At 41.4% G+C, this 27923-nt stretch overlaps 1 protein-coding gene across 3 annotated transcripts in view; it reads left to right on the plus strand.

Moving 5' to 3' along the window:
- The window catches only part of SYN3 (synapsin III), a 191464-nt gene that overhangs the window by 143935 nt on the left and 19606 nt on the right, over window positions 1–27923 (plus strand). For all 3 annotated transcript variants that reach the window (XM_083574021.1, XM_083574023.1, XM_083574022.1), the window contains one exon: window positions 15521–15583. In XM_083574021.1, coding sequence (XP_083430147.1) covers window positions 15521–15583 — 63 coding nt within the window. The remainder of the gene's footprint in view (window positions 1–15520; window positions 15584–27923) is intronic.

The raw sequence follows: 27923 nt of genomic DNA on the forward strand, positions 1-27923 counted from the left end.
CCCTGGTTTCGGATTCTGCTCGTCATTTCTGCCAAGCCCATATAGTCTATCACCTTCATCTGCCATTCTTCCAGTGTGGGTAGTTCTTGCGTCTTCCAGTACTTCGCAATGAGTATTCTAGCTGCTGTTGTAGCATACATAAAGAAAGTTATATCCGTCTTTAACACCCCTTGGCCGACAATACCCAAGAGAAAGGCCTCTGGTTTCTTGGGGAAAGTATATTTAAATACCTTTTTAAGTTCATTATAGATCATTTCCCAGAATGCCTTAATCTTCGGGCAGGTCCACCAAAGATGAAAAAATGTACCTTCAGTTTCTTTACATTTCCAACATTTGTTGTCAGGCACATGGTAAATCTTTGCAAGCTTGACTGGGGTTATGTACCACCTATATATCATTTTCATAATGTTTTCTCTTAAGGCATTACATGCCGTAAATTTTATCCCGGTGGTCCACAACTTTTCCCAATCAGCAAACAAAATATTATGACCAATGTCCTGAGCCCATTTAATCATGACCGATTTAACCGTTTCATCTTGTGTATTCCATTTCAGCAGCAAATTGTACATTTTGGACAAATTCTTAGTACTGGGTTCTAACAGTTCTGTCTCCAATTTTGATTTTTCCACCTGGAAGCCAATTTTACTGTCCAGTTTAAACGCTTCATTAATTTGATGGTAGTGGAACCAATCTCTCACCTTCCCTTTTAATTTCTCAAAACTCTGCAATCTCAATTTGTCCCCTTCCTTTTCCAAAATTTCCCAGTATCTTGGCCACTTGGACTCCATATTTAACTTTTTAACTGCCTTGGCTTCCATTGGCGACAGCCACCTTGGAGTTTTATTTTCCAGCAAGTCTTTATATCTGTCCCAGACATTTAGTAGTGCTTTTCTGACAATATGATTTTTAAAACTTTTATGTGCTTTAACCTTGTCATACCACAAATATGCATGCCACCCAAAAATGTTATTAAAACCTTCCAAATCCAAAATGTCTGTGTTTTCAAGAAGTAGCCATTCTTTCAGCCAGCAGAAAGCTGCCGCTTCATAGTAAAGTTTAAAGTCTGGCAGGGCAAACCCCCCTCTTTCCTTTGAATCCGTTAGTATCTTAAATTTAATTCTGGGCTTTTTGCCCTGCCAGACAAATTTAGATATGTCTTTTTGCCACCTCTTGAAACAATCCATTTTATCAATTATTTGCAATGCTTGGAACAAAAACAACATTCTTGGCAATACATTCATCTTTATAGCTGCAATACGGCCTAACAAGGAAAGCTTCAAGTTGGACCAAATCTCCAAATCTTTTTTCACTTCTCTCCAAGTTTTTTCATAATTATCTTTAAACAAATTCACATTTTTAGCTGTCATATTTATACCCAAATATTTCACTTTTTTAACCACAGTCAACCCTGTCTCATTCTGGAACCTTTCCTTTTCTATCTGTGTCAAATTTTTCTCCAAAACCTTTGTCTTAGACTTATTCAATTTAAATCCTGCCATTTGACCAAACTCTTGAATTATTTCCAAAACTCTTTTCGTGCTAGCTTCTGGCTCTTGCAATGTAAGTACTAAGTCATCTGCAAATGCTCTCAGTTTATATTGTTTAGCTCCGACCTGAATCCCTTTAACCAACTGGTCCCTCCTAATCATATTAAGCAAAACCTCCAGGACCGATATAAAAAGTAATGGGGAGATAGGGCACCCCTGACGTGTCCCTTTTTCAATCTTGAACTCTTCTGTAACCACATTATTTACAATTAGTTTGGCTTTCTGTTCAGAGTATATTGCACCTATACCATTTTCAAACCCTTGGCCTACCCCCATCCCCCGAAGGTTCTTCAACATAAAACTCCAAGAAATGTTGTCAAAGGCTTTCTCGGCATCCACAAATATCAAAACAGCTTTAGTGTTTATGTTCACTTCCAGCTTTTCCAAAATGTCAATTATATTCCTTACATTGTTCGACAAGTGCCTTTTTGGGAGAAAGCCCGCTTGGTCCCCGTGAATCTCCTCCATCAAAACTCTCTTCAGTCTTTTTGCCAAAATATCAGCAAAGATTTTGTAATCCACATTCAATAACGAGATGGGTCGGTAGTTTTTAAGTTGGGTCTTTTCAGTCTCTGTCTTTGGTATAAGTGTAATGTAAGCCTCTCTCCACGTATCGGGTGCCCTTTTCCCCTCCATAATCTCATTGCAGACTTCCTTCAAAGGTTGTATCAACCCTTCCTTCAAAACTTTGTAGTATTTGGAAGTCAGTCCATCCGGTCCAGGGGATTTGCCCAGCGTCATGCCTTGAATGGCATCTTCTATTTCTTGTGCTGATATCTCCTGGTTCAATATTATCTTACTTTCATGCGAAACCTTTTTCAGCCCATTTTCCTCGAGGAACTGTTGTATGTCCATTTCTTTTTGCGGCCCTTGTGTGTAAAGTTGTCTAAAGTAGTTCTGAAAACAATTCCTAATTTCCGCTGGGTTGCTTATGTTTTTTCCTTCCACTTCTATATTTGTTACCGTGTTGAGTTTTTGTCTCTTCTTTATTTGCCAAGCCAGTAACTTGCCACATTTATCAGCAGATTCAAAAGTCTTTTGTCTCATTTGTTTAATTCTCCACTCTAATTCTTGATTCATCAGTTCCATATATTGTGTTTGATGAAATTTGATTTCTCTTAGAATCTCTTGGGATTTTGGCTTCGATCTTAATTGTTTTTCCCCTTCTTTTATCTTTTCCAAAATTCTCTCCTTTTTCTCATTTTGCTTTCTCTTCTTTAAAGTATTTTGCTGAATCAAAAACCCTCTCATCACGGCTTTGCTTGCGTCCCATACTATTCTTTTTTCTACTTCAGACCTTAAGTTGATTTCAAAATAGTCTTTCAAGATTTTTTGGGCCTTCTTACAGATCTCCTCGTCTCTAAATAAGGTGTCATTCATTCTCCATCTGAAGGAACCAGTTGTTGTTTGCCTCATCACCATCTTTACAGCATTATGGTCGGAGAAAGTTTTTGGGCAGATTTCTACTTTTTTTATATTCGGAGCCATACTGCTAGTCACCCAGATTTGGTCAATCCTTGTCCATGTCATTTTGGCTTCAGAAAAGAAGGTTCCCTCTCTTTCTAATGGGTGTTTTGTTCTCCAAATATCAATCAAGTCCATATTGTCAGTCATTTCAAAAAAAGTCTTTGGTAGTCTTCCATCTTTTGTTATTACCTGTCTTTGTGCCTTGTCCATATTTGTTGAAACCACTCCATTCATATCTCCCATCAAAATTAAGTTGTAATCCATATGGTCCATCAAAATTTCATGCAACTTCTTAAAAAATTCAGCTTTCCCTTCGTTTGGTGCATAGATTCCCACTATCAAATACTTCTCTCCTTGAGATTGAATTTCAATTGCCAAATATCTTCCTTGATCATCTTTAAAAATTTGTTTCGGTTGCAATTTTTCTTTTGCATAGATCACCACTCCTCTCTTTTTTACTCTGTCTGAAGATATAAATTCCTGTCCCAGTCTTTTATTTATTAATAATTTTCTGTGTGCTCTTGTCACGTGGGTCTCTTGTAGGCAAATCAAGTCCAATTGGTCTTTCTTTAAGGCATGAAATATATTTTTTCTCTTCCTGGGAATATTTAAGCCATTACAATTCCAGGTTAGAAGTTGCAGAGCCATGATGGGATTATTTACTCCTTCCTCCTACAGCTCCCTGTTTTTGTTCCTCGTCTGTCGGTGGTACCGTGTTCGTGTCCAGTGATGGATGCCCTTGTCCTGGAAATGTCTCTTTCTGTAGGTCTTCTTCGTGTTCTCCCAAGAACTTGTCTTTATCACTTACAGTCTTTATTCTTCTCTTCTTTCCCTTATATTTAAAAGACAAGCCTTGGGGAAATTCCCACCTGAATGGTATGTAGTTCTTCTTCAGCAGTGTCACCAGGTCTTTATAATGTCCTCTTGCGTCCAAGACACTCTTAGGGATGTCTTTAAAGATCTCAATAAAAAAGTCTTCAATTCGAAGGGCTGTTTGGTAGTGCAGGTTCAATATTTTATCTCGCTCCTCCTTTGATCTTAAGGTAATAAGACAATCTCTGGGTCGATTTCTCTTCTGTCTTATTCCCAATCTAAATGCACTTTCTATCTTAAAATCTTCTTTCTTCAGCTCCTGCTTCCAAAAATCAGAAAATTCTTTTGTCAAATCATCCACCAAGTTCTCTCCTTCCTTTTCCGGCACAAGTCTGATCCTCAGGTTCCTCTCCTTGCGTTGCATATCCTGCATAGAGAGTGCCAGTTCATATTCATCCAATTTCTTGTAAACTGGTGGAAATTTTTCCTCCGCAGCAGTTGCAATTTCCTTAGCTTCTTCGGCTATCTTTCGTGTTATAGATGAATCTTCCAATAATTTCCCAATTGCTTCTGCATTTGAGTTCACTTTATTCCCTAGGTCAGTTATACTTTTAGTATTTAGGTCAATTTTCCCAGAGATTTCTTCAATTTTTTTATTTGTTTCAGCAACTTGTACTTTAGTTTCAGCAACTTGCAATTTAGTCTCCGCACCTTGCTTTTTTAGTTCCTCCAAAGAGTCATTTATCTTCTCCAATACCTTGGCAAATGATTCTTCTGTAGACATTGCTTTCGCTTTTGGCTTTACAGCCACTATAGTTCCAGAGGCTCCTGTTACAGAGGCCCTTCTTTGCATGTAAGTGTCAATTTTGTATTGTCTGCCAGATCTCAAGGTTGTTTCTTGTAACTCCCCTTTCTCTTTACCATCTGCCATAACAAAGTCTTTTAGTCAAGGTCATTCCCAGACTTTGAAACTCACAAACAAAGTTCTCAAATTTTAAACTCCACTTGTTGCTGAAACAATTTGTAGGTCCTCTAGGGGGCGTAGAGTCAGTTCTATACTTCTCAAAGTAATCCCACACTCTTCAAAAAAGAAGGAATAAAAGTTTCCTAGTCCCTTTCAATTTTTCTTTCCTTTTTCAAGGGGATCCCAGTCAATAGTGTCCTGTAAGTAACTTTGTAATACCACAGAAACAGTGTTTCAAATTGGAAGTAACCAAAGTCAATTTGAGATATTTTTTGGCTTCTTATAGCAACAGTCCTTAGCCGGTTCCTTTTCTCCGGCAGTCCGATCCCAGGTTAAAGAGCAGCGATACTTAATCCAATTCTTTTAAATTGGCAGGGAAACACTTTTAAAATCTTCTTCCCCCCCCTCCTGCCTTCGGGGGGGGGGAGTTCTTTGCTTTGGTGGTGGATTTCTTAAATCCCGCAAGTTTCCTCTCAAGCAGTTACAGCTAGAGTGCCTTTCGCTTTGATCTTGCTACAGAACGGAAAGCAGACTTCCTTTTTAGTGCTTGTCCGTCTCGGTGCCCAATTTCTTTACTTTTAGTGTCCAGTTATATTTTAGCGGTCAATCCTACTCACGGATAGTTGTTCTTTTAATCCAATTTCCCGGGAAGAAGTCAGCGCTCTCCGCTAATGGCGACGCGGCTTCGCTTCGCAGGCTGGGTGAAGACGACTCTCAGCACCGCTCCAAGACCCCTCCGCTCCTCCGGAGCCTTTAAAAAGGCTATTTCGCAGCGTCGGGGGGGCGCAAAGGTGCCCGCCGAGTCTCCAGTTCACAGGCAACGCGCCTGTGATTTTTAAGGGTCCCCGCTTCGCCGTAGCTGACAGGACCCGAACCCACGAAGCAGATCTCTCCCGGAGCTCCGGTTGAGATCCGCCATTAAGCGCCGGCGCTAACCGGAAGTGGATCGCTACAATTCTATGACTCTATTCTCTCTCCTATTAAGAGCACCCAGGGTTGCGTGTCGAGACTCCCGAGACCACCCCCTCGTTGATGAATAAGACACAAGGACACAGATATCAAGTTAATGTTTACTGGGCAAATTTAGGCCACAACTTTATTGGTTACAGATACCCGGTAGCATTTACCACCTGTGTTTGTCATTATAATGAGTGATCTAACACCACAGCATAAAATGGATTCATCATGAAAACGTGGCAGAGTGGGGACAAATTTGATCCACTTGTGGTGAAATTACATAGGAAGCTGTCTTATTCTGAAGCATACAGTTGGTCCATATATATCCTGAGTCTCAATGAGTGGCTGGTCAGACCCTGAGTAGGACAAGTCTGAGGCCTTAGACAGGAAAGACCCTGGCTACTTTCTCTTAGTTTTTAGTTTGTTATCATACATCAGTCTTATGTAGCAGCAGAAATGGAAAGCCATTTTCTCCTGAATACTATATGCTGGAGTTAAACAGGGCAAATATACCCTCTTCAAGTCATCTTTTCAGAGCTGGCTGCTGTCTAGAGTGGAATGCTGGACCATATTGACCTTGGTCTGATGCAGCAAAGCAGTTTTATGCAATATTTCTACTTGATCCTTAAAAGATACTGGGCAGGAGTGGCGGTGCAGGAATCTAATATAGAACAGATGATGAATTTATTGACTATTGCAAGGATGGAAATAGCAATGAAATGGAAATGTTTGGAAGCGCCAAGAATGTATGGTCGGATATTAAGAATTTGGCAGGTTGCTGAATTAGTCTAAGTGACAAATATAGTAAGGGCATTGGAAGGACAAAGTCTCTGATCATTTCCCAAGGAACATACTTTATTTATCCAATTTTGGAACATTCATTCAGGAAAACAAATTGGACCAGGAAATTTATCGTTCGTCTTGTAATCTTCCTGTATGAAAAAAAATATGAAAATTAAAAGGAAAAAACCACTTATCTTGTGAGAACCAAGCCAAAGAAGAGGCCCTGCAAAAAACAGTTCTGCATATTAATGCTTAGCATCTATATTATGGAGCTGTGGGAGCTCCTGTCACCAATACAGGAAAAGGGTTTGGGTGGAAAGACCCAATATGAAGATGCAGAAGAGGTAAGCTGCAAGGAAGCACAATATGTCAGATTGTATAATTCTTTATTATTCTTATTAGTTAAATTTGTATACCACCCTTCATCTGTAAATCTCAGGGCAGTTCATAACATAAAAATACAAGATAAAAAGGTAAAGGTAAAGGGACCCCTGACCATTAGGTCCAGTCGTGACCGACTCTGGGGTTGCGGCACTCATCTCGCTTTATTGGCCAAGGGAGCCGGCATACAGCTTCCGGGTCATGTGGCCAGCATGACTAAGCTGCTTCTGGCAAACCAGAGCAGTGCACGGAAACACCATTTACCTTCCCGCCGGAGCGGTACCTATTTATCTACTTGCACTTTGATGTGCTTTCGAACTGCTAGGTTGGCAGGAGCAGGGACCGAGCAATGGGAGCTCACACCGTCACGGGGATTTGAACTGCCGACCTTCTGATCAGCAAGTCCTAGGCTCTGTGGTTTAACCCACAGTGCCACCCACATCCCCCCCAAAAAATACAAGATAAAAAACGCAAAATACATAATCAAAACAAGAACAAAAGCAAACCCATTAGATTACATGACAGTACTAACACTCCAAGCCCACCCACGGCATTGAGCAGGAGGGCCGAAGGGTAATTCTAAATGCAGAGTTCCAAGTTATAGGGAGGATTCTAAGCATGCTTAGCTGAGACATTCAGAATCACCCTTCAGATCTTCCCACTCAGTTTGCAAAGGTTGGAGGTCAAGGAGGGAAGGCTGGCATGCACCAGGACACTGCAGGAGTTGGGGCTCACAGCCTACTCAAAAATTCCTTTGAAGGCCTGAATTGGGCTTTAGAGGACCCACCCGTAAGGAAGCTAAGCAAGAACTATGTTGTCTGTCTTCAACAAGAGCAGGCTCGGAGAACTCCTGACTCCACCCAGATGCAACAAAGTCCAGTGCCATCTTGCAAGTAAGCCATATTATGACCCCTTCCACAGTAAGATGTACCTTGCTGTCTGTCCTTCCTTCCCTTGGTTGGCCAACTAAACCTGCTTCTTGGTAATGTGTCTTAAGTGGTAAAGGGGGCTTCAAACCCCAGTGTGCAGAGATCCTTGAATTGTCTCAGTTTCTGTTAGGGATGCATGATCACCCTGATTGGGATTTACCACATCTCCTATTCTAAATAGCCATTCAATGCATCAGAAGCAATTTTTGATATTCAGAGAGAACCAGAAAAGGATCCAATTGGGGTGTCGCAAACACTCATTTATCTGATGCAACTTGAATCTGATTTATGGTATGAGACACGCTTGGGGCAGTTCAAAAATCATGATTAGCTCCCAGCTCCCAACTTTACGCAATCTCCGTAGGATGAGGTTATCAGTACTGAGTCTTATAAAAGCTTTCATTGAGATGCAAAGCACACAATTGATTAGGGAATATAAATTACCATAACAAGGCCCAAGTTCCACAGGAAATAACAGTATCAAGCTGTGCAATCCTATACATATCAGAGGTAAGACCCATTGAGTTCAATGTAAGTTACTCCCAGATCATTCTGTGTACAGTACAGTATAGGATTGCAGCCTAAACCCATTAGATATTTTCCCATGAGAGGTGCAGGTAAGGGTTGCCATACATTCGGGAAATCCCAGGCATGTACTCTTGGGGGGGCAACATGACAATCTGGGGGGGGATTTTTACATTTTAAAGGAAATGTGTGGGATTTGGGGGGTGTTTGTTTGTTTGTTTGTTTGTCGCAGGCTCGGGTTAGCAGTGGCTCGGGCTGTCCTCTTTTTTGCTCTTCAAGGTATGGCAACCCTAGTACAGGTTGTCTTCGAAAAAGCAAAGCATCGACAGGGAGAAAGAAACAGATGTTTTGCTGCCTTGCATGCAGAGCAGCTAGTTCACATTTGTCTCATTTAGTCTTGTGTGATGAAGCATTGCCTCAGAGATGAAATCAGCTCCGACCCCCGCCTTTTACTTTCCAGTAAAAGGAGGGGATTTGCCCTCCCCCTCCATAGACAGGAATGACTGATGGAGTGGATTTAAACAGACCACAGCCTCCTCTGTACAACCCCAGACATGCCCAAGGAAAGAAGGAGACCTGTGTGTTATTCCCAAAAGAATTTCTCAAGTTCCTGCTGCTTGCAATTCCCGGCCTCTGTCCTCTTCAGTGTGCAAACATAATTATTTAAGAAAGAAAATAATGACTCTAGTTACGGTAGTGGTTGCAGTAAGGGGCAGGGGTGGGGTGGGGGGATAGTGTTTGGTGAGTGTCTTGACAAGCCTTTATTTTATTTTGTTTTTTTAATACTGTAATGGCAACTGCAGCAAGGGATGACTTGCCTCGCCTGTGGGCTGGGTGAGTTCCAGCTGTTCATCCCCACTTCCTTGCCTCAGAGGACATCAGTGGGAGCTATTATTGCCTGCTAGTTGTCATCTGCCAGCAAGGGAAGACCTGCCTGCATCAACAGGCTCTGTAGTCTAGTGGGGTTGCCAGTGTGGTGATCATGGATGTGAACCCAGATCTCCCCAGACAGAGTCCAGCATGCTAACCACAACACTACCCTTTCACTACTATATGACTGCCTGGTGATCCTAATAAATTGTGTATTCAGCTCTGTACTATTATTCTTTGCTGTTTGAGGATATATCTAGCTGTCTGCATTTTTTTATTCTCCTTGAGGGCATGCCTACACTTCTAATTCACGAGTACACTATTGCCTCACCTGCTTAAATAAAGCTGTTTCTTTATTAGGTCAACTAAAATGTCACAGAACAGTGTGCAGCCTTTTGAGTTCTCCAGAACTCTTCATCAGGCTTGAGGTTGGCAGGGATGTGGATGAGAGAGAGATTAGCTGGCTGTGAAGACATGAGTCTTCACTACCAGCCTTTCTTCTGTTTTTCCCTATCCTCTTTCTTTGCTTATCATCTAGCCTGATGAAAAGTTCTGCAGAACTCAAAAGCTCTCACACTACTTTGCCACATTTTGGTTTGCCTAATAATGATATTGCCCTAATATGGGGGGTTTTTTTCTCATGGGCTGGCACAGCTGCCCTTAGGTTTGTTGATTTTTAAACAACATTCCCTGCTTCTTTTCTAGTCAACATTCTTTCATCATGGTCTATTCTACACACAAATTCTGCTCATGAAGAAATGATACGTTTTTCTCTGCCCTCAGTACTGCCTTTAAAAAAGATTCCTGTGTTTAGACAGGTGGCAGCTGGGGATTTATTGGCCCAAGTTCACCACTGCCTGAGCAGCTCTTTGAATATATGATTTCTTTGCTGTTCTTCTACCCGTCTGGATTTGTTTTTACAATTCTCATGGCTGAAATGCTGACAAAATGAAAAGAAAAAACTTTTAAAAAGAAGGAAAAAAAGCTTTTATAATGAACCTGAACTGTGTCTCGCTCTCATTTGACCATTGGGGAAAGGCGCTTGAGTCATATATAAAAGCTGGTTAAAATGACGAGAACTTGGAAAGTCCGAGGGGAAAGTTTAAAAGCTCTGTGTCTAGCCTGGGACTCCACCAACCACTACAATGGCATGCTCTAACCACAACACGTATTGTGAGCAGGGGCCTGTGGTCTGTGGTTTGTTTCTTCCAGAATGCAAGTGACTCCACATTGTTGCCATAATTGCTGTTGAAAAACAATAATCAAAGTGCTAGGTGGGTGTTTTAAGGAATCAACCACACTTGTGGTTTACCGTGTTGACCAAATGGCCCACCACCTAGTAGGAACATTAGTAACATTTGATTTCTATGCAGATATACCACTCAATAACAAAGGACGTCCTCATGTCCTGTCAACGGTTAGAAAGAGAAGCTAGTATGTCGGGTAGCAAGTTGTCAACCATCCAGGAAACTCTACCCTATATGTGGTGTGGAGAAGGGGGCACCCCACTGCCAGGAAGCAGAGTGAGGCTTGGGGTGGGCATGTAACCTACTTTAGAGAGGACAGTATTTGAAGGTGTTTTCTATTTAAAGGGCTGTTCAGTTCAAATCTGGTTTAAAGATAAAGAACCAGAAGAAAGGAGAGCAGCAGGGACATTGAAGTTGTTCATCAACAATATGTATCTGAATGCTACTTGCAGAAAATCACAAATGGAGAGGGTGCTGTTGTACCCAGGTCCTATTTTCAGGATTCCTAGAGGCATCTGCCTGGCAACAGAACGTTGGACTAGATGGGCCATTGACCTTATCCAGCTGTGCTGTTCTTACGTTAATTAGGAGCTGGACAGCAGACTGAGCAGGCACACAGGTCACTTGGTTGCAGTCTACCCTGCTGTGATGCATTGCAGTTCTGTGCATTTGCCTCCAAGGAGATCAAGGTGGTATACGTGGTTCTCTCCTCCCCATTTTATGCTCAAAAAATCCTGTGAGAGACAGTGACTGATCTCCCCGTGAGCTTCATTGGCTGAGTAGGAAGAAGAAGAAGAAGAGGAGTTTGGATTTGATATCCCGCCTTTCACTCCCTTTCAGGAGTCTCAAAGCGGCTAACAATCTCCTTTCCCTTCCTCCCCAACAACAAACACTCTGTGAGGTGAGTGAGGCTGAGAGACTTCAGAGAAGTGTGACTGGCCCAAGGTCACCCAGCAGCTGCATGTGGAGAAGCGGAGACGCGAACCCGGTTCCCCAGATTACGAGACTACCGCTCTTAACCACTACACCACACCGGAATTCAAAGCCTGGTCTTCCAGATCCTAGTCAAACACTTTTAACTGTTACACCACACTCGCTCCCCAGTTGTAGTCCTAATACTCCCTATGGACGTGGGCATTGGGACTCTGCTTCCAGCAGTAAATGTCTTGAGCTGGCACTATGTACGTACACTGGTCATAGAAAGAAACATTGTACATTCAAATGACAAGTCATTTTGTGGAACTGAAATTTGGGGACTTGACTGCATTGCTTTAGTTGTACCGACCGTGGCTCATTCATCTCTGATGTGACAGCCTCACTCCTTAATCCACAAACCCACTGTTCTCTGTCTGCGTGATCAACGCAGGCAATTTGAAAAATTCAAATGATTTCATCCTGTTTGTTTTCCTGTTTCTCTTAAGAAAGCAAATCTTAACAAAACAAATACTCTGAAGTTCACTGGTTTATTTTGTCCATGATTTCAGTACAAACATGTTTGTTCTGGTTAAACTCTTGCAGTGCCCTCTCTTAATTATATTCAACACCCTCCCATGAGAATTGTGACTGAGGTTATATAAATATACCACACTTGGTTCCAGCAATTCTAGCTTCACTCTTGTGGCTGTCATATCCCCTTGCTGCGTTTATATAGCCAAACAATCACTGAGGCTGAAATTCTATGCACATTTGTTTCATACATAATGACGAAGTAGAATGACTTCTTGTGGAGGCAGTTATGGGAAGGCTGGAGCCAAATTGCCTCTGGTCCCAGCCAAACCAGTGGAGAAGGTCTTGCTGCCTCATCTCACTTTGTCTGAAGCTGACAGGCTGAATGGCTATATCAGATGTTGCCTGGGCATTCTAAGAACATAAGAGCATAAGCAGAGCCCTGCTGGATCAGACCATGACCAATAGTCGGAAGTGGGGGGGCATTGTAGTACAGCAACATCTGGAGGGCCACAGCTTTCCCACCGTATCTATAGCTGTGGGTTGTCCCCATCCTCCTTCCTAATGAACCAACTTCCACAGGCCACATCACCTGATTGAGTATATGGCAGTGTTTAGTGTTCCTAATGCTGAGTGCAAAGGGGACCCATTACCACTTAAGGATGTTGTCGGATTTCCAACTCCCATCAGTCCCAGCCAATGTAGCCAACAATCGGGGAAGATGGGAATTGTAGTCCAACAACATCTGAAGGGCTACAGGTTTTCCACCCCAGATATAGGGCAATAAATAGGCAGCTGCTTCTCATTTCATTGGTTTTCCACCCCTGAGCTAGCCAGAATTGCCTGTTCTGTGAGCAGCACCCCAAGGTATGAGGAAGAGGTTAAGGAATTCCATTTCTGTGAATTATGATATGAACTGACCTAATCTGCACTGCCTAGTCTAATGGAACCTAATTGGAACCCAAGTCTCCTTTTAAATTCTATACCTCTCCAAATTTTGTAATAGCATTTTCAGCTCAAAGAACTTACCAAAATGCATCAAAATGCATATGTATTCCTATGCCCTTTTAAAATGCATTGGGGGGAGTGTTACTGAGTTGTTGTTCTTATTTTGATTATGTGTTTTGTCGTTTTATACTTTGATTTAATTCTGTGAACCACTCTGAGACCTCCTAAGCACGTCCTTATATTGCTTAACGGTTAATCCAGCCCTGCATGTAGCCATACTTTTGTAGGCTTCAGACTACCAGGGCTGAAATTGTGCCACCAGAGTCCACAAACTGTACTTACTGTGTATGTTTCTATCCAGGAGGTATGCCTGGTCTCAAGGGAAATATGACATGTTAGTTGTATAAGCATCCTACTACTAACCAACATCTCTTGATGCAAAGGAAACATGCCAACACACGCACACATGTCCCCCAAAAAACAATGTACTGAAATGTGTTTATATATAAAACTGCCACAGATGGAGATAACAACCCCCATCTATATTTAGGTCATGCCAGGTTCTTTTCCTTAGAGATAATTGATAATTGGAACAACAGCAATTTTTCCACCTGGAAAGTTCTGGTTTATCAGCTATAAATGGTAATGCATCATCACATGTTAACTGTTTAATGATTCCGTTGCACTAAGCTTTGGTATTTATCTTCGTGGCTAACTTCAAAGAAAGCTGAAGCTCAATTGGGTAGAAAAGGGAATTTTTTCAGGTTCAGTCTTTCTCACACCTGCAAAACAAGCTGCATCTGCCAAAATTCCTTCTTAAGAGCCATTCAAAAACATTTCCAGTGTAGTCCAGTCTCATTTTGCCATGATGATGATGATTTTATTTTATTTTATTTATACCCTGCCCATCTGAATCGCCTGGGTTCACAGATGAAAATGCTGCTATTTTCCTTCCTGAGTGAGCAGCAATATTTAGGGGCAGAGGCCCGTCTACCTATGCAACTGTCTAGCAAATGCTTTTGCATATTAATGTATTGGGATATGAGAGAGATTAGATAACTACATTTAGCATACATTATTTGGGTAACATCTTTATTAGGGCAGATGACACATCCCAAAATAGTGTGAAAGCTTTCAAGTTCTCTAGGACTCTTTATCAGGCTAAACAAACCAAAGCTGAGTAGAGGAGGGGAAAGGCTGGCTGGTGGTGAAGTCAGAGTCTGCAGGCTCTGTGAGGTGCTGTGCCCTGGTGGGAGTTACTTCTGAGTAAACATGCATAGTCTGCATGTTGAGTATTGCATGTGGCAAGTGGTAGGGTTTTTGTGGAATAGTGATAAATATGTAGAAGGATCATTTATGAGTCACTGAATCAGTCATTCTTGTTCTTGTAATTATTTTTAGCATTAGTCTTAAACTGTGCAAGCATGGATGAATTAACGTTACTAGTAATCACAGCCTTTCTCATCATCCTCATTAGAGAAAGAGAAAACACACTATGGCTTTATGAACTGTTCATTTGAGCTACATGTAGACTAGTGCATCCTTCACCATCCTGTTGGTGCCTTCCAGGCATGTTGGACCGCAACTCCCATCAGCCCCAGCCCCAGCTATTCCTCCTCCCTACCATTCAGCTATTATCAGGAAAAATGGGAATGACTTGTTTCCAGTTCATTAGGTTTAGAGGATGGTTCCTAGTATGGAAAAATCCTCAGATGAAGGGCAGTATATAAATTTAACTGATGATGATGGTGACATATAGCTCTCATTTTAAAATGTGCTCTAACAGTTTGTGGGGAGGAAGAGAAGGAAAATTTCATGTACAGTATGGGGTAAAATTGCAGAGACTTAAAGAAGAAGAATATAATGAAGAAAGTGTGAGTCAGGAAAAATAAGGGGCAAAAGGCTTTATTTCCAAATTGTTTTCAGAAGCTGTTTCAACTGAAAAGTCCAATAAAAATCTTGTTTCCAATGAGCTCTCTTTAACTATCCATAGAAATCTGTGGTCACACACACACATACACACCCTTCTCTTGCTAAACCTGTAGCCAGAGATATGGCTAATTGTTCTGAGCCAAAATGTGAACTTCATACTGCACCCCTTCCTACTGGCAGAGTTATTTATGTCCCTAAGCCCCCTGGGATGTTTTTCCCTTAGTCCAGCTGATGTTTCATCCTTGTTGCATATGACAGGACTGGTGATCCTCCTTCAAAAGTCAGAGTGTGTGAACATTCAATGGTATCACAGCAGCTCAGCCAGTAGACAGGTGACAGCTAATTTAGCATATATTTTAGAATTCCACAATAAATTGTGTTGGTTTTGCATTGGGAAATGTCTGCAGGCCTCTGTGCACGATGAGCTGAGTGAAATTCTAGCTGCGTGGAAAATCTGCACATGTTGGACATCAGTGCGTGGAAAGTCAGCCATATGGACATGCTCTCCGCACATGATTTTCCTTTCAACATACATTGAGAAATACTATAGAGAAGTGCTTTACTGAAAGCCCTGTTCTGCATGTAGCCACTAGTCATATTACCACATTGTGGTGGTTATATCTGCATGTGAAACACAATTGAGAGCCCTAAGATTGAAAAAGGTGCTTGTCATGTACCAGTTCTGGACTGATTTCTTCCTTTGCCTTTCAGCTCACAACTCCAGCTTTCCCTGTTGTCGTCAAGCTGGGACATGCTCATGCTGGAATGGGGAAGGTAAGCAAGAGACAATATCCTCACTTTGAGAATGACATATATGCTCTGTACCCTTTGGTGTGCAAAACAGCATACAATCCTTTCGCTGGAACAAAGTGAATTTCCCACATCTTTCCAGCACCACCATGACAAAGCCTCAAGAAGAGATGGGGGGAGACATGATAGTAGTGTTCAAATATCTGAAGGGCTGCCACACAGAAGATGGAGCAGACCTGTTATCTTTTGCTTCAGAAGATATGACTAGAACCAATGGATGGACATTTTGGGGGAGTAGATTTTGTCTAAATTTAGGTATTTAAGCAGAGGATGGACAACCATTTTTGTTGCAGATTTTGCACTGAGCAGGAGGTTGCAGGACTAAATTATGATGGTGCAATTGGCGCAAGTGTACCAGAACCCATGCCTACAAAGGGGCACTGACTCTGAACTTTCATATTTTAAAAAAGAAGTTTCTGGCCCTCCCAGAAGGAAAGTTACAAAGCAAAATGTGCAGGCAACCTTCTAAGTGTAAGTTAAGCCTGGCTGCTTATGCATTTCAGTGTTTCTAGCCAATGAGTGACATCTGAGCTGTGACTGAGTGCTGAATAAATAGTTTGGACACTAGGCTACAGGAATCCTTGGAGTACTAAAATGCTGCTTTTCCCCTCCTCTTTAGTGCACTTTTTCTTCCTGCATCTGCCTAATCCTTAGAATCTCTGTAGTTTTAAAGACCTTCCAAAATTCCCCTTGTCTCCCATTGCCCTTCTTTTCTTCTAGCAACTAGGATATGCCAAGAAGGGGGTTGAACAAAAACATAAACCTATGATCCTGTGATTCATGTCAACGCTCAGTTTAGAGGGGCAAGCCCATATAGTTGGACATAAACCTGAGGCCAGACTACATGAAAATGGGGGAGAAAGGCTATAGTGTGCTAGGGTAGAAGTCAGTTGGGGGAGAGAATGCACAGTGTGGGTAATCAGATTTCTCCTCAAAACCTGGAAAGTGAGCCGAAGTGTGATTGCATTACTGCCCACAAAGGTTCTGTATTTTCAATAGGAACAGGTGTTTTGCTGCAGTGCCCCAGGTCCAGCTCATGGAAATTCACCAGTAGCACAGTAGAATGTCCACTGCTGAAAATCCAGGACCTGGATATTAGCGACAATTGTTATAATATGTTAATACAATAGTACATCATGTCCCAGGATCCTTATAGGATGTATAAAATGAATAATTGAAAATAATGATATTGCAATGAAATACATTGGAAAATTTCAGTTATACAGTTATGACATTGGGGGGGAGGGGACGTTAAAAACATTGACTGATCCATTTAAGATCAAGGCTTTCCATCTGACAGTGAAACATAAATAGGATTGTGTATATGGAAAGCTTATGCTGAACTGGAGTGTACTGAGCGCAGAGTGGATACCTGCTTGAGAGCTTCTTTAGCAACTATGAGGCTTTTGTCATGCTTTTCATTGAATGAAAATTGGGTAGTCATCTTTCAAAGTGTTGTTAATTTGTACCCCAAGGGGCTCATGGGCCCTCTCTGTGTGGGTATTCTTGCCTACAAAAAGTGGTCACCATCAGTAACTGACCCCACTGTTTGATCCTACTGAATGACAGCCTCCTGTTATTCACTCTTTCCCCCCTAAAGGAAATATAGGCATTCATTTACTGGGATTTCACAGAGAAGGAAAGAAGTTCCCTGCCTTTTTGTTTGGGAGCTTGCCAAGGGAGAAATCCTAAAAACAGTTTTCTTCCAAACCTGTTTGTTTTTCCCAGACTCTCTGGGATCGTTCTGCATTCAATGGATTAGCAGCTTCTTTTACTTTGGGAAGTGGAAGCAGCATTCCCCTCTGCCAGTGGAACACTATCTGCATTTTGAGCAAAGCTTCTATAAGCACCTTGGCTTCTGGTCATGTATACTGTTGTCCCTAGCACTAGGACAAGTAATGTTTGTCTGAATATTATCTGCCAGTTACTCAGGAATTTAGGATCTGATATGATTCCCCCTCCCACACTTAAATTATTTTTTTATCTCCACATCAATATCCATTCAATACCACCATCATTGCCACCTTGTTCTCTCTGCCCTTTCCCTCAAATACCATAGTGTGGACTGAAACAAACCAATTCTTTCTTCATATGCATAATTCAGGATTACAAGAACATATAAAGTCATAACAGAAACTGTCTTTTTCTCCAATCATTTCTAGATGCCTGCCTTGCATTGAGAAGCTCCTTGCATCTCTCGCAGAGAGAGCTGAGCCCAACCCAGTATTATTATAATCATTTTTGATGGCCTGTTGTGATCTACATCTCCTTTCCTCGTTCTGAAAATGTCAATGAATATATATTTTTAAAAGAAACAACCTGTTAAACAAAAAGAAAATAGCGCTGAAATGAAATTAGGAATGGGAAAGAATTATCAATCAAATTTTCCTATCTCGGAAATGCTCCCAGAAATTCAAATGTGTGCGAATTCTAAACTCAAATTAGTTTCAACATCCTCAGTTATAGATGCCCCAAGATTTTCTTAAGGCAGAAAGTTGTTGATAAGGTATTATCTTTGACAAGTTATTATCAGACATTCCCTGTAGAATTAACTCACAAAGTCAAACTTCCGAATTTCTGAAATCCTTAAAACATTTTAATGCTGAAATGTTGAATATATACAAAATTTCATTTTACTCTGTACAAGGAAGGGAGTGAGTGTGTGTGTGAGTGTGAGACAGAGACAGAGATGGTATATTATAGTTGTACAATTCTGTTTATCTAATGCCAACTTTGAGCAGAGCCAGCAGATATGAATTTGAAATCTGTTTAGCCACTGCCAACCACATTATTGCAAAGCAGAAATCAGGTGAGTTCGTTATACTCTGATCTGAAAGCCAAGCTTTCCAGCTGTGCTAACCTTTGGGTAGGGAGGAATTTGGGGATCAAATCACACCCTAGATTTCCTTTCATGTTGCTCTGTTGCTTTCTGTGATGTGTGGACCTTAACTGTGTCCTGTTTATGTTAAAAGGAAGCTAGTCTTGCAAACAAGATGAAAAGTCCATTTGTAGGCTACCTTGTGGTTGCATGACATTCCTTGGAGGACAGCTGTATCCTTGGCACATCTTTATCCCAAACTCCTTTCATCCCTGTTTGTTTCTTTGTTTACATCACATAACCAAGATCCTTTAACTATAGATGAATTAAGCTAGAACAATTAACAGTTCCTAGCTCTACCCTCACTATGTTTTTAAGTTTTGTTGTGCATTTTAATTTCACATTTTTAAAAATGTTTCTGTGATTGGTTTTTATTTTTGTAAACTGCTTAGAAGTCTATTTTGGCCTTGATAAAATAAATCATCTTCATTACCATGTTAGAATCTGTTCTCCACCCAAACATATGCACTGAAAATGTTGAAATGCCACCCTCTTTGACCCAGTGCATACACTGAACATGTTGAATGGGTCACCATGTGAAACATTACAACATGGAGACATGTGTATGTGGAAAACCACTTGCATATGCAAAGTAACATACAAAACTAGCAATTCCAAAAACACCAATGAAACTCCCTTCATTCACTGTTTCCACTTCCTTCACTGATTGAAACTGATAGACATTAAGAGGTCAATAACTCCATATGAATTTTGCCACTTGGAGCGTCCACACTTTGAACAGCCACCAACAAATAGTGATGGAGAAGAAATTCAATTCAGTATGCATTTAAAGCCTAATCTAACAAATTCACGCTTTCTGAAATAATATGTGATCTGAAACTCAGCTATCCTTCAGAGTTCTTACTCATCTGAATTTTGCATTCCACTTCTCCAACCAAACAGCACTTACAAAAAATGTATATCTTAGAGGAAAGTGTGCAAAAAAATGCATACAGTGGAACCTCGAGTTGTGGACGTAATCCGTCCTGGAGGCACGTCCACAACTCGAAGCGTTCGCATCTAAAAGTGCCGCATCTGTGCACATGCACGGCGCAATTTAGCGCTTCTGTGCATGCACGAAGCATGATTTAGCTTAGCGCTTCTGCGCATGCGCAACTGGCGAAACCTGGAAGTAACCGTTTCCGTACTTCTGGGTTGCCATGGGACACAACTTGACAAGACGTAACCTGAAGCGGACGCAACATGAGGTATGACTGTATTAGTGAAAATAATATACAGTAATGAATTTTATTAGGGAAAATTGATCACAAAAATGTGTACATTAGTGAAAACTTCATATAAAAATCTGTTAGGATAGTTTTGCACTAAAATGCTGAAAAACTTTCAATAGGTTTATTATTATTATTATTATTGCTGCAAAATGTGAAGAACTGAATGTATGACTGGGGGAAACTAAGAGAACCAAAATTTACACACCCTTCCACCCCTACCAAGAGACTTCAAGCAGCAAATTGCACATCTAAAACGAGCAACTCCAATTTTGAAATTATGAATAGGACAAGGTAGCTTTAAAAGTTTCAACTGATGAACAACAAGTAGTTGTTAATCATGAGTAAGCACTTCTTTTAAGCCACTCTATCACTTGAGGAAAAATTCTTACAAGCCTGACCTCTGCAACTGAAGACTAGACTCAGTAAAACGATATCCCCATGGTTCCTGTAGAGCAGGGGTATGGAACCAAATCTGGTTGAAAGATAGACTTTGGGTCTTGGCTTAGAAAAGCAATAGCCAGGAGACCTTACATCTTAGGACTTTGCTGGGCTATTTCTTTAGCACTGATCTGTGTGGAACAGTAAGACAGTCAGAACATGGATGGAAGTTCAGGGATCAAAGGCACTGAAAATCATGGCCAAAGGATTATTGGCAACTGCTTCCTTCCAAAACCCAGAATAGAACTTCTGGTGGTTACTCAGTAAAACGGAGGCCTCATAGAGAGTTGCTACAGAGAAAAGCAGGGAAGCATACAGCCTTGCTGCAGAGAAAAGCAGAGAAGACCAAGAGGGTACCATCTCCCCCTCCCCCAAGCTTCCTCTGGGCTTTCTACAAAGCATAAAGTGCTCACTGTGCTACTTATGTGGTAACCTGACTGCCCAGGTGACACAGGGACAGATCTCTAGTGAAAAATAGAACTTTCACCTCTCCTTGACCAGATCAGGGGAAGGAGATAAGTGTTTGAACTACAGTGAAGGAAAAGAACAGCTCCTATTTATGGGTTATGTATATTTTTTTATTACTCGTGCTTTATTTTTAGGCCTCTCTAATTAGACCTGTTAAAAGAGTTCCCTTCAGGTCCATACCAGGCCCAGAATTTCTTTTTTTGAACTTTCCCAATTTAATTCATGGATCAAATGGTTTTACAGCAATGGAAACTAAAACCTTGTTGTCCAAAATGCCACAGTCAACATTATTTTTCTTGTGCAGGATGTGGGCATTTAAAAAACAACAACAACCACCATATAAAGCCAAAAATAAACAAAGTCACTATGTCTTGTTAAAACATCAGCAGCCTTTTAGAGGGGTTGGCCCAACTCATCACCATGACTTTTCCAAGACTGGAAATGAAAATGAAAAGAAGAATGTTCTGAAACCAAGAGCATGAAAAAACTGGTTGTTTCTTTTCAAGATGAAGGCAAAAGAGCAAAAGGTCTTCACTTGACAAGGGACAAATATTTTCTTAAAGAGAGAGGACAACAAATAACTTCAGATGGTAACACACTGTGAAGTGTACCATTCATTCACATTCTGACTCATATCAGCAGCAGCCACTCATTGCTGGAAATAGCGGAGGCATCCCAAGTAATGAACGTTTTTATGCTGCCTTTTTCTGGATACAAAAACACTGTGTCACAATGTCAATATCTGGCAAGTACCAGTAATGTGGGTTGTTGAGAACACCCATGTTTTAGATGGAGGTAGCTGAGAAGCATAATAAGCAGTGGGGTAGCTGCTGACAGTCACAGAATAAGGAACTGGCAAAGGATGGTGTAGTGGTTAGCATGTCTGGATTTGGCTAGGAAAATCTGAGTTCACATCCCTATGAACAATGTGGCTTGACTACAGCCCATGCATGGTTACCGGGGAGTAAGCTCAGTGGTCTTACTGTTAACTGCTTAGATTTCATTTGTAAAATGCCTTGAATGTAAAGAAACATAGGAATCTGCCTTACGTTTGTGTGTATAAAATATGCAATCTTGAAATTAACTGCATAGCAAGCACATTCTTAGAAGGATACTGTCAAACATGAAATCCTAATTGGATGGATTCCGATTTAGTTGTGCTCAGAGTAGACCCATTGAAATCAAGATGATCTGGGTAGACCGACTCATATCTCTGTCGTCATCAGAGAGACCATAATAAGAAAGGGGAGGGAAGGGGTGGTTTGAACACATATGGGCACTAAATATATCCAGAAAACATCAGGATGATGGCCAAGGAAATTCTGTACCCTCAGCTGCAGATTCAAGGAGTTGAGTGAAGACAGAGAAAGGTTAGAATGCAGGATTCAACATGACTTGGGAGTTTCATCATTGGAGACACTTTGGCCCATCTCCAAGTATACTTTGAAAATGTTTCAGTGATTTACTATGCTGTGTTTTACTTGAAACCCCCGAAGCTCATTTCAAACATTTGTAATATATGGTTATTGGAATCTACACCTCAAGCATTACAGCACAAATATTTTGTTTTATTGTGTACTATTGAGCAGCAATCTAAATATAGAATGAGAGTACAGTGGTACCTCGGGTTAAGTACTTAATTTGTTCTGGAGGTCCGTACTTAACCTGAAACTGTTCTTAAACTGAAGCACCACTTTAGCTAATGGAGCCTCCCGCTGCTGCTGCGCTGCCGGAGCACGATTTCTGTTCTCATCCTGAAGCAAAGTTCTTAACCTGAAACACTATTTCTGGGTTAGCGGAGTCTGTAACCTGAAGCGTATGTAACCTGAAGCGTATGTAACCCGAGGTACCACTGTATATATAAAAGCGATTAAGTAAATCAAAATATTACTCCTTATGAGCAGAGATTTTTTTAAAACAGTGGATAGAAACGTACCATTTCCTCTTTGATAAAATCAGTAATTGACCATGGGCATATCTATGCTACAAAATGGTTTTAAGTATTTTAGTAGCATATAGGCTGAAGTGGGTCATGTAACAAGCACAGGCCCACAAGAACCTACAGTTCAGCCTTGAGTCTTTAGTCTGAGCCAAAGTTTCTTTTCATCATTCATGTCATCCTTGTGCTCAGTTCAGTGAACTAAGAGTGTAATGTCCCCTTAAGCACATCCCTGCCTCTAGACCTCCCTCTCTCTTCCCTTGTCATAGAAGAAACCTGCTGCAGGCTTGCATTAGGATGCCTGCTAGCAAACTCCATACACATTGCCCTGGCTTGTGCCCTGGAGAGGTCGCTTTGGTGCTGCTAACGTAGCAAAAACAATGTGGAAGGCAGAAGTTATGAGTTATAAGCTCAACTTGATTGGCATACTGTATGAAGGCTATCACTTGCCTTTGTTGATGGGTGATATCATTGTGTCTCACTGGTCAGTTATTGCCCACTTTAAACCAGGCAGCCCCCCAGTCAATAAAGTGCTGACCTACCACTGTTCACCTGCTTCAATGAGTGCTTGGAGTTCAGAATACCACTCAACAAGGGGACCAAACTACTGCATCAGGCAAAAAAGGAAAGAAACAAACCTTCTTGTGCCTAGACAGCTGGAACGTCAGGACTACTTGTCCTGGCTTGTCCACCAATCTGCTTCAGGTCAACGACTCATGGAAGATAGCCATCATTGACCATGAAAAATCTCAACACTGACATTGCTGCTCTACAGGAGAGCAGACTCGCTTCAAATGACAGCTTCTGAGAGAAGAACTACACCTTTTTCTGTCAAGAAAGGCATCCAGAAAAACCCCATAGGTTTTGCAGGTAGAACCACCAACTGAGGGTTCAGAACACTTGCTCACCTCTAAACCAGTCCAGTTAACATCTTGAGTGTTTACTCTCCCACTGTCTCTACAGCCACAGCAGGCACTGCAACTCTGCAGCGGTTTGACTTCACCCCTGAAGGCGCACTCTTCCACTGTCTCCCAAGACAGATGGATGTCAACAGCTAGGGAGCTACATAAAACCCTAAAGCAGTTATGTTCCCAGCATCTATACCTAGAGCCTGAATTCTGTGAGCAAGTGTCAACAGACAACATGACCCTTTTCCAGTGGTGGCTGGTGCCCAGTAAGACTGGTAGGGTGGAAAGCAGAGAGATCAACAGTAGGTTGATCCAGTACCAATGATAGGCAAAGCCAACTAATTCTATTTTATCCCCATTCTCATCCCTTCTGAGTTCTATAAGGGGCATTGTTGATACTAAGGAGGTGGAAAGTTAGACTTTATTGCCGAAAACAGCAACTTTTCCTCAATTCCTTACAGACTTTCTGGCTCTTATCTGAATTGGGTTACTAAGCTAAGTGAAATCAAAGGTCTGGCCCAATATAGCTTTGCTTATATTTTAAAAGAGGAAGGAATCATGTCTAGTCTGAAACTAGTTTCACAATTACGGCTGTAGCAACTCCCACCCACCAAGGGCCAAATACGTGACATGAACTTCAGAAAAGTTTATTAAACACTGAATTAGCAGCACCCATATTGTCTCCTTAAACCCCTTGAGACAGAAACACACACACACACACACACACACACACAACAAAATGTGTTCCATGGGAACAGTCTCTTGAAATTTCCATTACCTTCTGTTTGTAAAGGAGCCAAAATATACATCTGTTCTCCAGATACTTTCACTTTTCATTTATAGTACAACTTCACTCCCCAAAAAGGAGAGGTTAATGGAATTGAAGGGTGATGGAATGATGTGCAAGGAGGGCAGTGACACAGGAATTAAAGCCATAAGGGACACATGAACCTAATTTCCTGAGTCCTGAGATATGTCTGATCTTCCTCTCTCTTCTGTCTTGATGAAAAGAAGCTCGGCAAGGTTATTCTTTTAAAAAATTCAGCACTCTGCTTTTTCACCATTTACTCTTCAGTATATTCAAGAGTGGACTTTTGGACTTCGCTGAATTTTCTCCCCCAGCACAAAACCCTTTTGCTTTTCCCTCCCCATAGAGAATCTGAATTAGTACATGAGCCACCAAAATCTAATAAAATGGGTTGAGCCAATTTGGGCAAAATACCAATATAAGTGGTTGCATATGTCAGCAAAATCACAAGGACACCCTCCCACCCTTGCCCTCAGACTAATCTGGGAAATCCTGTACAGTGGTACCTCGGTTTACAAACTTAATTCGTTCTGGAGGTCCATTCTTAAACTGAGGCGCGCTTTACCTAATGAGGCCTCCCGGTGCCGGTGCCCTTCTACCGTTTGGCTTCCGTTCATAGACCAAGGTAAAGTTCACTAACTGGAACAATACTTCTGGTTTTGCGGAGTTCTTATACCAAATATTTCATAAACAGGGCTGTTCTTAAACTGAGGTACCACTGTATAAGGGAAGGCAATTCCACCTTTACCCCTCCCTAGGCCCTTAAGAGGAGATTGGAGGTGTGGTATATGTGTTGGTTTGCACCACACACAAGTTTTTGTAGGATAACAATCTGTACTACTTTACAGCGGACTGTCCTCTGTTTAAAGGGCTGTCCGGTCCAAATTTGGTTTAAAGCTAAAATGCCATAAGAAGAGAAGCAGCAGCCAGCCTTGAAGTTTGTCCACCAACTGCTAACACCTGAACAGCATACTGAGCGGGCACACAGGCCATCTGGTCGGTGGTCCCTGGTATGGTGAGATGTCTTGCATTTCTGCTTGAATTATTTCTAAATTTGTACATATGCACCTAAATTATTACATGCACTTTTATGCAAATCAGCACCCCCTTTTTTTGGCAATGCATAAGTGACCACCCTCAGTGTTCTAGAGGGAGGGGATCCAAAAATGGTTTAACTATCATACCTGGATAGTAAAGGTAAAGGTACCCCTGACCATTAGGTCCAGTCGTGACGATTCTGGGGTTGCGCGCTCATCTCGTTCTATAGACCGAGGGAGCCGGCGTTTGTCCACAGACAGCTTCCGGGTCATGAGGCCAGCATGACTAAGCCACTTCTGGCGAGCAGTGCACGGAAATTCCTTCAGGGCAGAAATGAGGGCACAGGAATGCTCTAGTGTTCCTCTCTGCTTTTTGCAACTTAAAAAAAAAAACCAGCTTCTCTCCCATTGCAAACAATTTAACACACACATATAATGTAATCTATAAGCTTCTTATTCAAGAAAGGAAATTCCTTAGGTGGTTTACAAAAAATTTTTGTAAAATATTTCTCAAAAAAATACAAATAAAATTAACAAAATTTAAAAACAAGTATACATAATAAAATGATTAAAAATACAGATAAAATCAACAGAATTTTATAATAAATGTGTCCGGGTAGGTTTGCCATAAGATAAAGTGGTTTTAGCAGGTACCTAAAGGCACCTGACTGAAAAATGAGAAAGAATTAAAAGGGGGTGCATTGGATGAGCTTCTTAGCTTGCCTATCTTTCTCACTGGCCTAGAGTGTGCTAAGCTGCTGCCTTGTCCTCCCTGTAGCATAACCCTTTTAGGCCCTCCTAATGTTAAAACATCAGTTGAAGTTGGAGGATCCAGTGAAGGTCAAGAGAGAGTATCCACCATATCATCTTCTCCATTATCAGGCCTCTGTCTCCAACACTGAAGGGGTAGACCTGTTCTATCCCATGGCACCTGGAAATACATGCCCTCCCAGGGGTCATGGGTTCCTACCCTTAGTTGCTTCCGACTGAATCCCACATTCTCTATCCACTAGCACAAAGGAGTCTTGCGCTACCAGACCAGCGACTTTTCATGTGGTGCAACAGAGAAATCCAGTGCAACAGTTGCGCTAGTGGAAACTTGTTGCAGAACAGACAGCACAATCTATTGTACGACAAAGCTACCGGCAACATCCATATGCTTTGTCTTGCACAATAACATTCCACTGGCGCAAAAACGTTTTGGCAGTGGAACAAGTATACTGCTAAATGATTTTTAGCTTACCATAACATTGACTGCAACCCTGTACAAGTACTGAGTTAGCAGGAGCTGCACTGGTGCTCAAGCTAAATAAAGATCAAAGCGGAAACTCAGGCCCAAACTAAACATGAGGTTAATGCTTGAATGTATTTAACCACATGCACATTTTTGTTATGTAAATAACAGGGGGAGGGAGGGGAGCCTGAGTGCAGCCTTGGGATGAGAGGGAGGATCTTAACTCTGCCACAGTCCCATCAAAAATGGCCTCTCCAAAGCTGTTGTTTGCATTCCAAGGGAAGCCTCCCTTGGTGCCAGCCAAGTATGGTATTCTTAGCACCTTTCTGGTGAAACTTTTTGTGCTGATTGGAAGGCATTTGTCAATACAAGTGTCTGAAGCTTTCACAACTAGTCATGCAATCTCTGTAGGAAGCTGCAGCTGATAGTTTTAGAAAGAGTACATTGCTGAGCAAACGGACATCACACAGTTTAGCAAATAGATGGTAAATTGTACATTTGCGATTTTGCAAGACGTCTGTTCCATTTGAGGGAGACTGAATTCGTTCTTAACAGGAGTCAAAATAAGTGTGCTCTTTTGGAAGTATTTAAACATGGATGTATACACACACACACACACACACACACACACACACACAGCTTCTTTCTATAAGATGGTGGCCCTGTTCAGACCTGGGAAAGAGCAGTCATTCTGTGATAGAGCATCAGCCTAAGGTCCCGGGTTCAATCCCTGACATCTCCAGGTAGCCCTCTTTGCTCCTTAGAGTAAGGGTTGGACTCAAACATGATTATTATTGATGTTGATTTCAAAAATGCATCTTCTAATTTATGCTTTTGCATGCTCTCTTTCCCAAGGAGTACTATCAGGCAAATCTCTTTCTCATCCTTTCTGACTGACTGCATTTTGCCCCTTTCATTTCATGCCTGTGCCTCATTTAATGGAGACAGGACTTCAGCTGCAAGATTCTGTAGAGGCATTCTGCCAAAACGACATGAGATTTATTAGTTTTATAAAGTGCTTCAACTTAAATAGGCCTGGTATAAATACAACAACAAATCAGTGGTAGCATTTTTAAAAAACACACACTCGCACGCTCTGCATCAGACTGACTCTAAATAAACTCTAATTGACATCAATACATCTGTTGCTTATCATTTTGTTTCCACAGAGAAGCTACACTTCTATCAGCTGGTAGTAACACCCACCCGATCAAAATTTCCAAATAAGCTACACACTGGAGAATAGGGGAGTCCACTAACTGAAGCTCAAGATAAAGTTGTGTGTTTATGCTAGTATGTGAGATCTGACGCACCCCCTTAAGAAGTATGGAATACTAGGGAGTGCTAGAGCTTGAATTATAG

The sequence above is a fragment of the Podarcis filfolensis genome (genome assembly GCF_964270895.1).
Source record: "Podarcis filfolensis genome assembly, chromosome: 10".
In the NCBI taxonomy this organism is placed as follows: Eukaryota; Metazoa; Chordata; class Lepidosauria; order Squamata; family Lacertidae; genus Podarcis; species Podarcis filfolensis.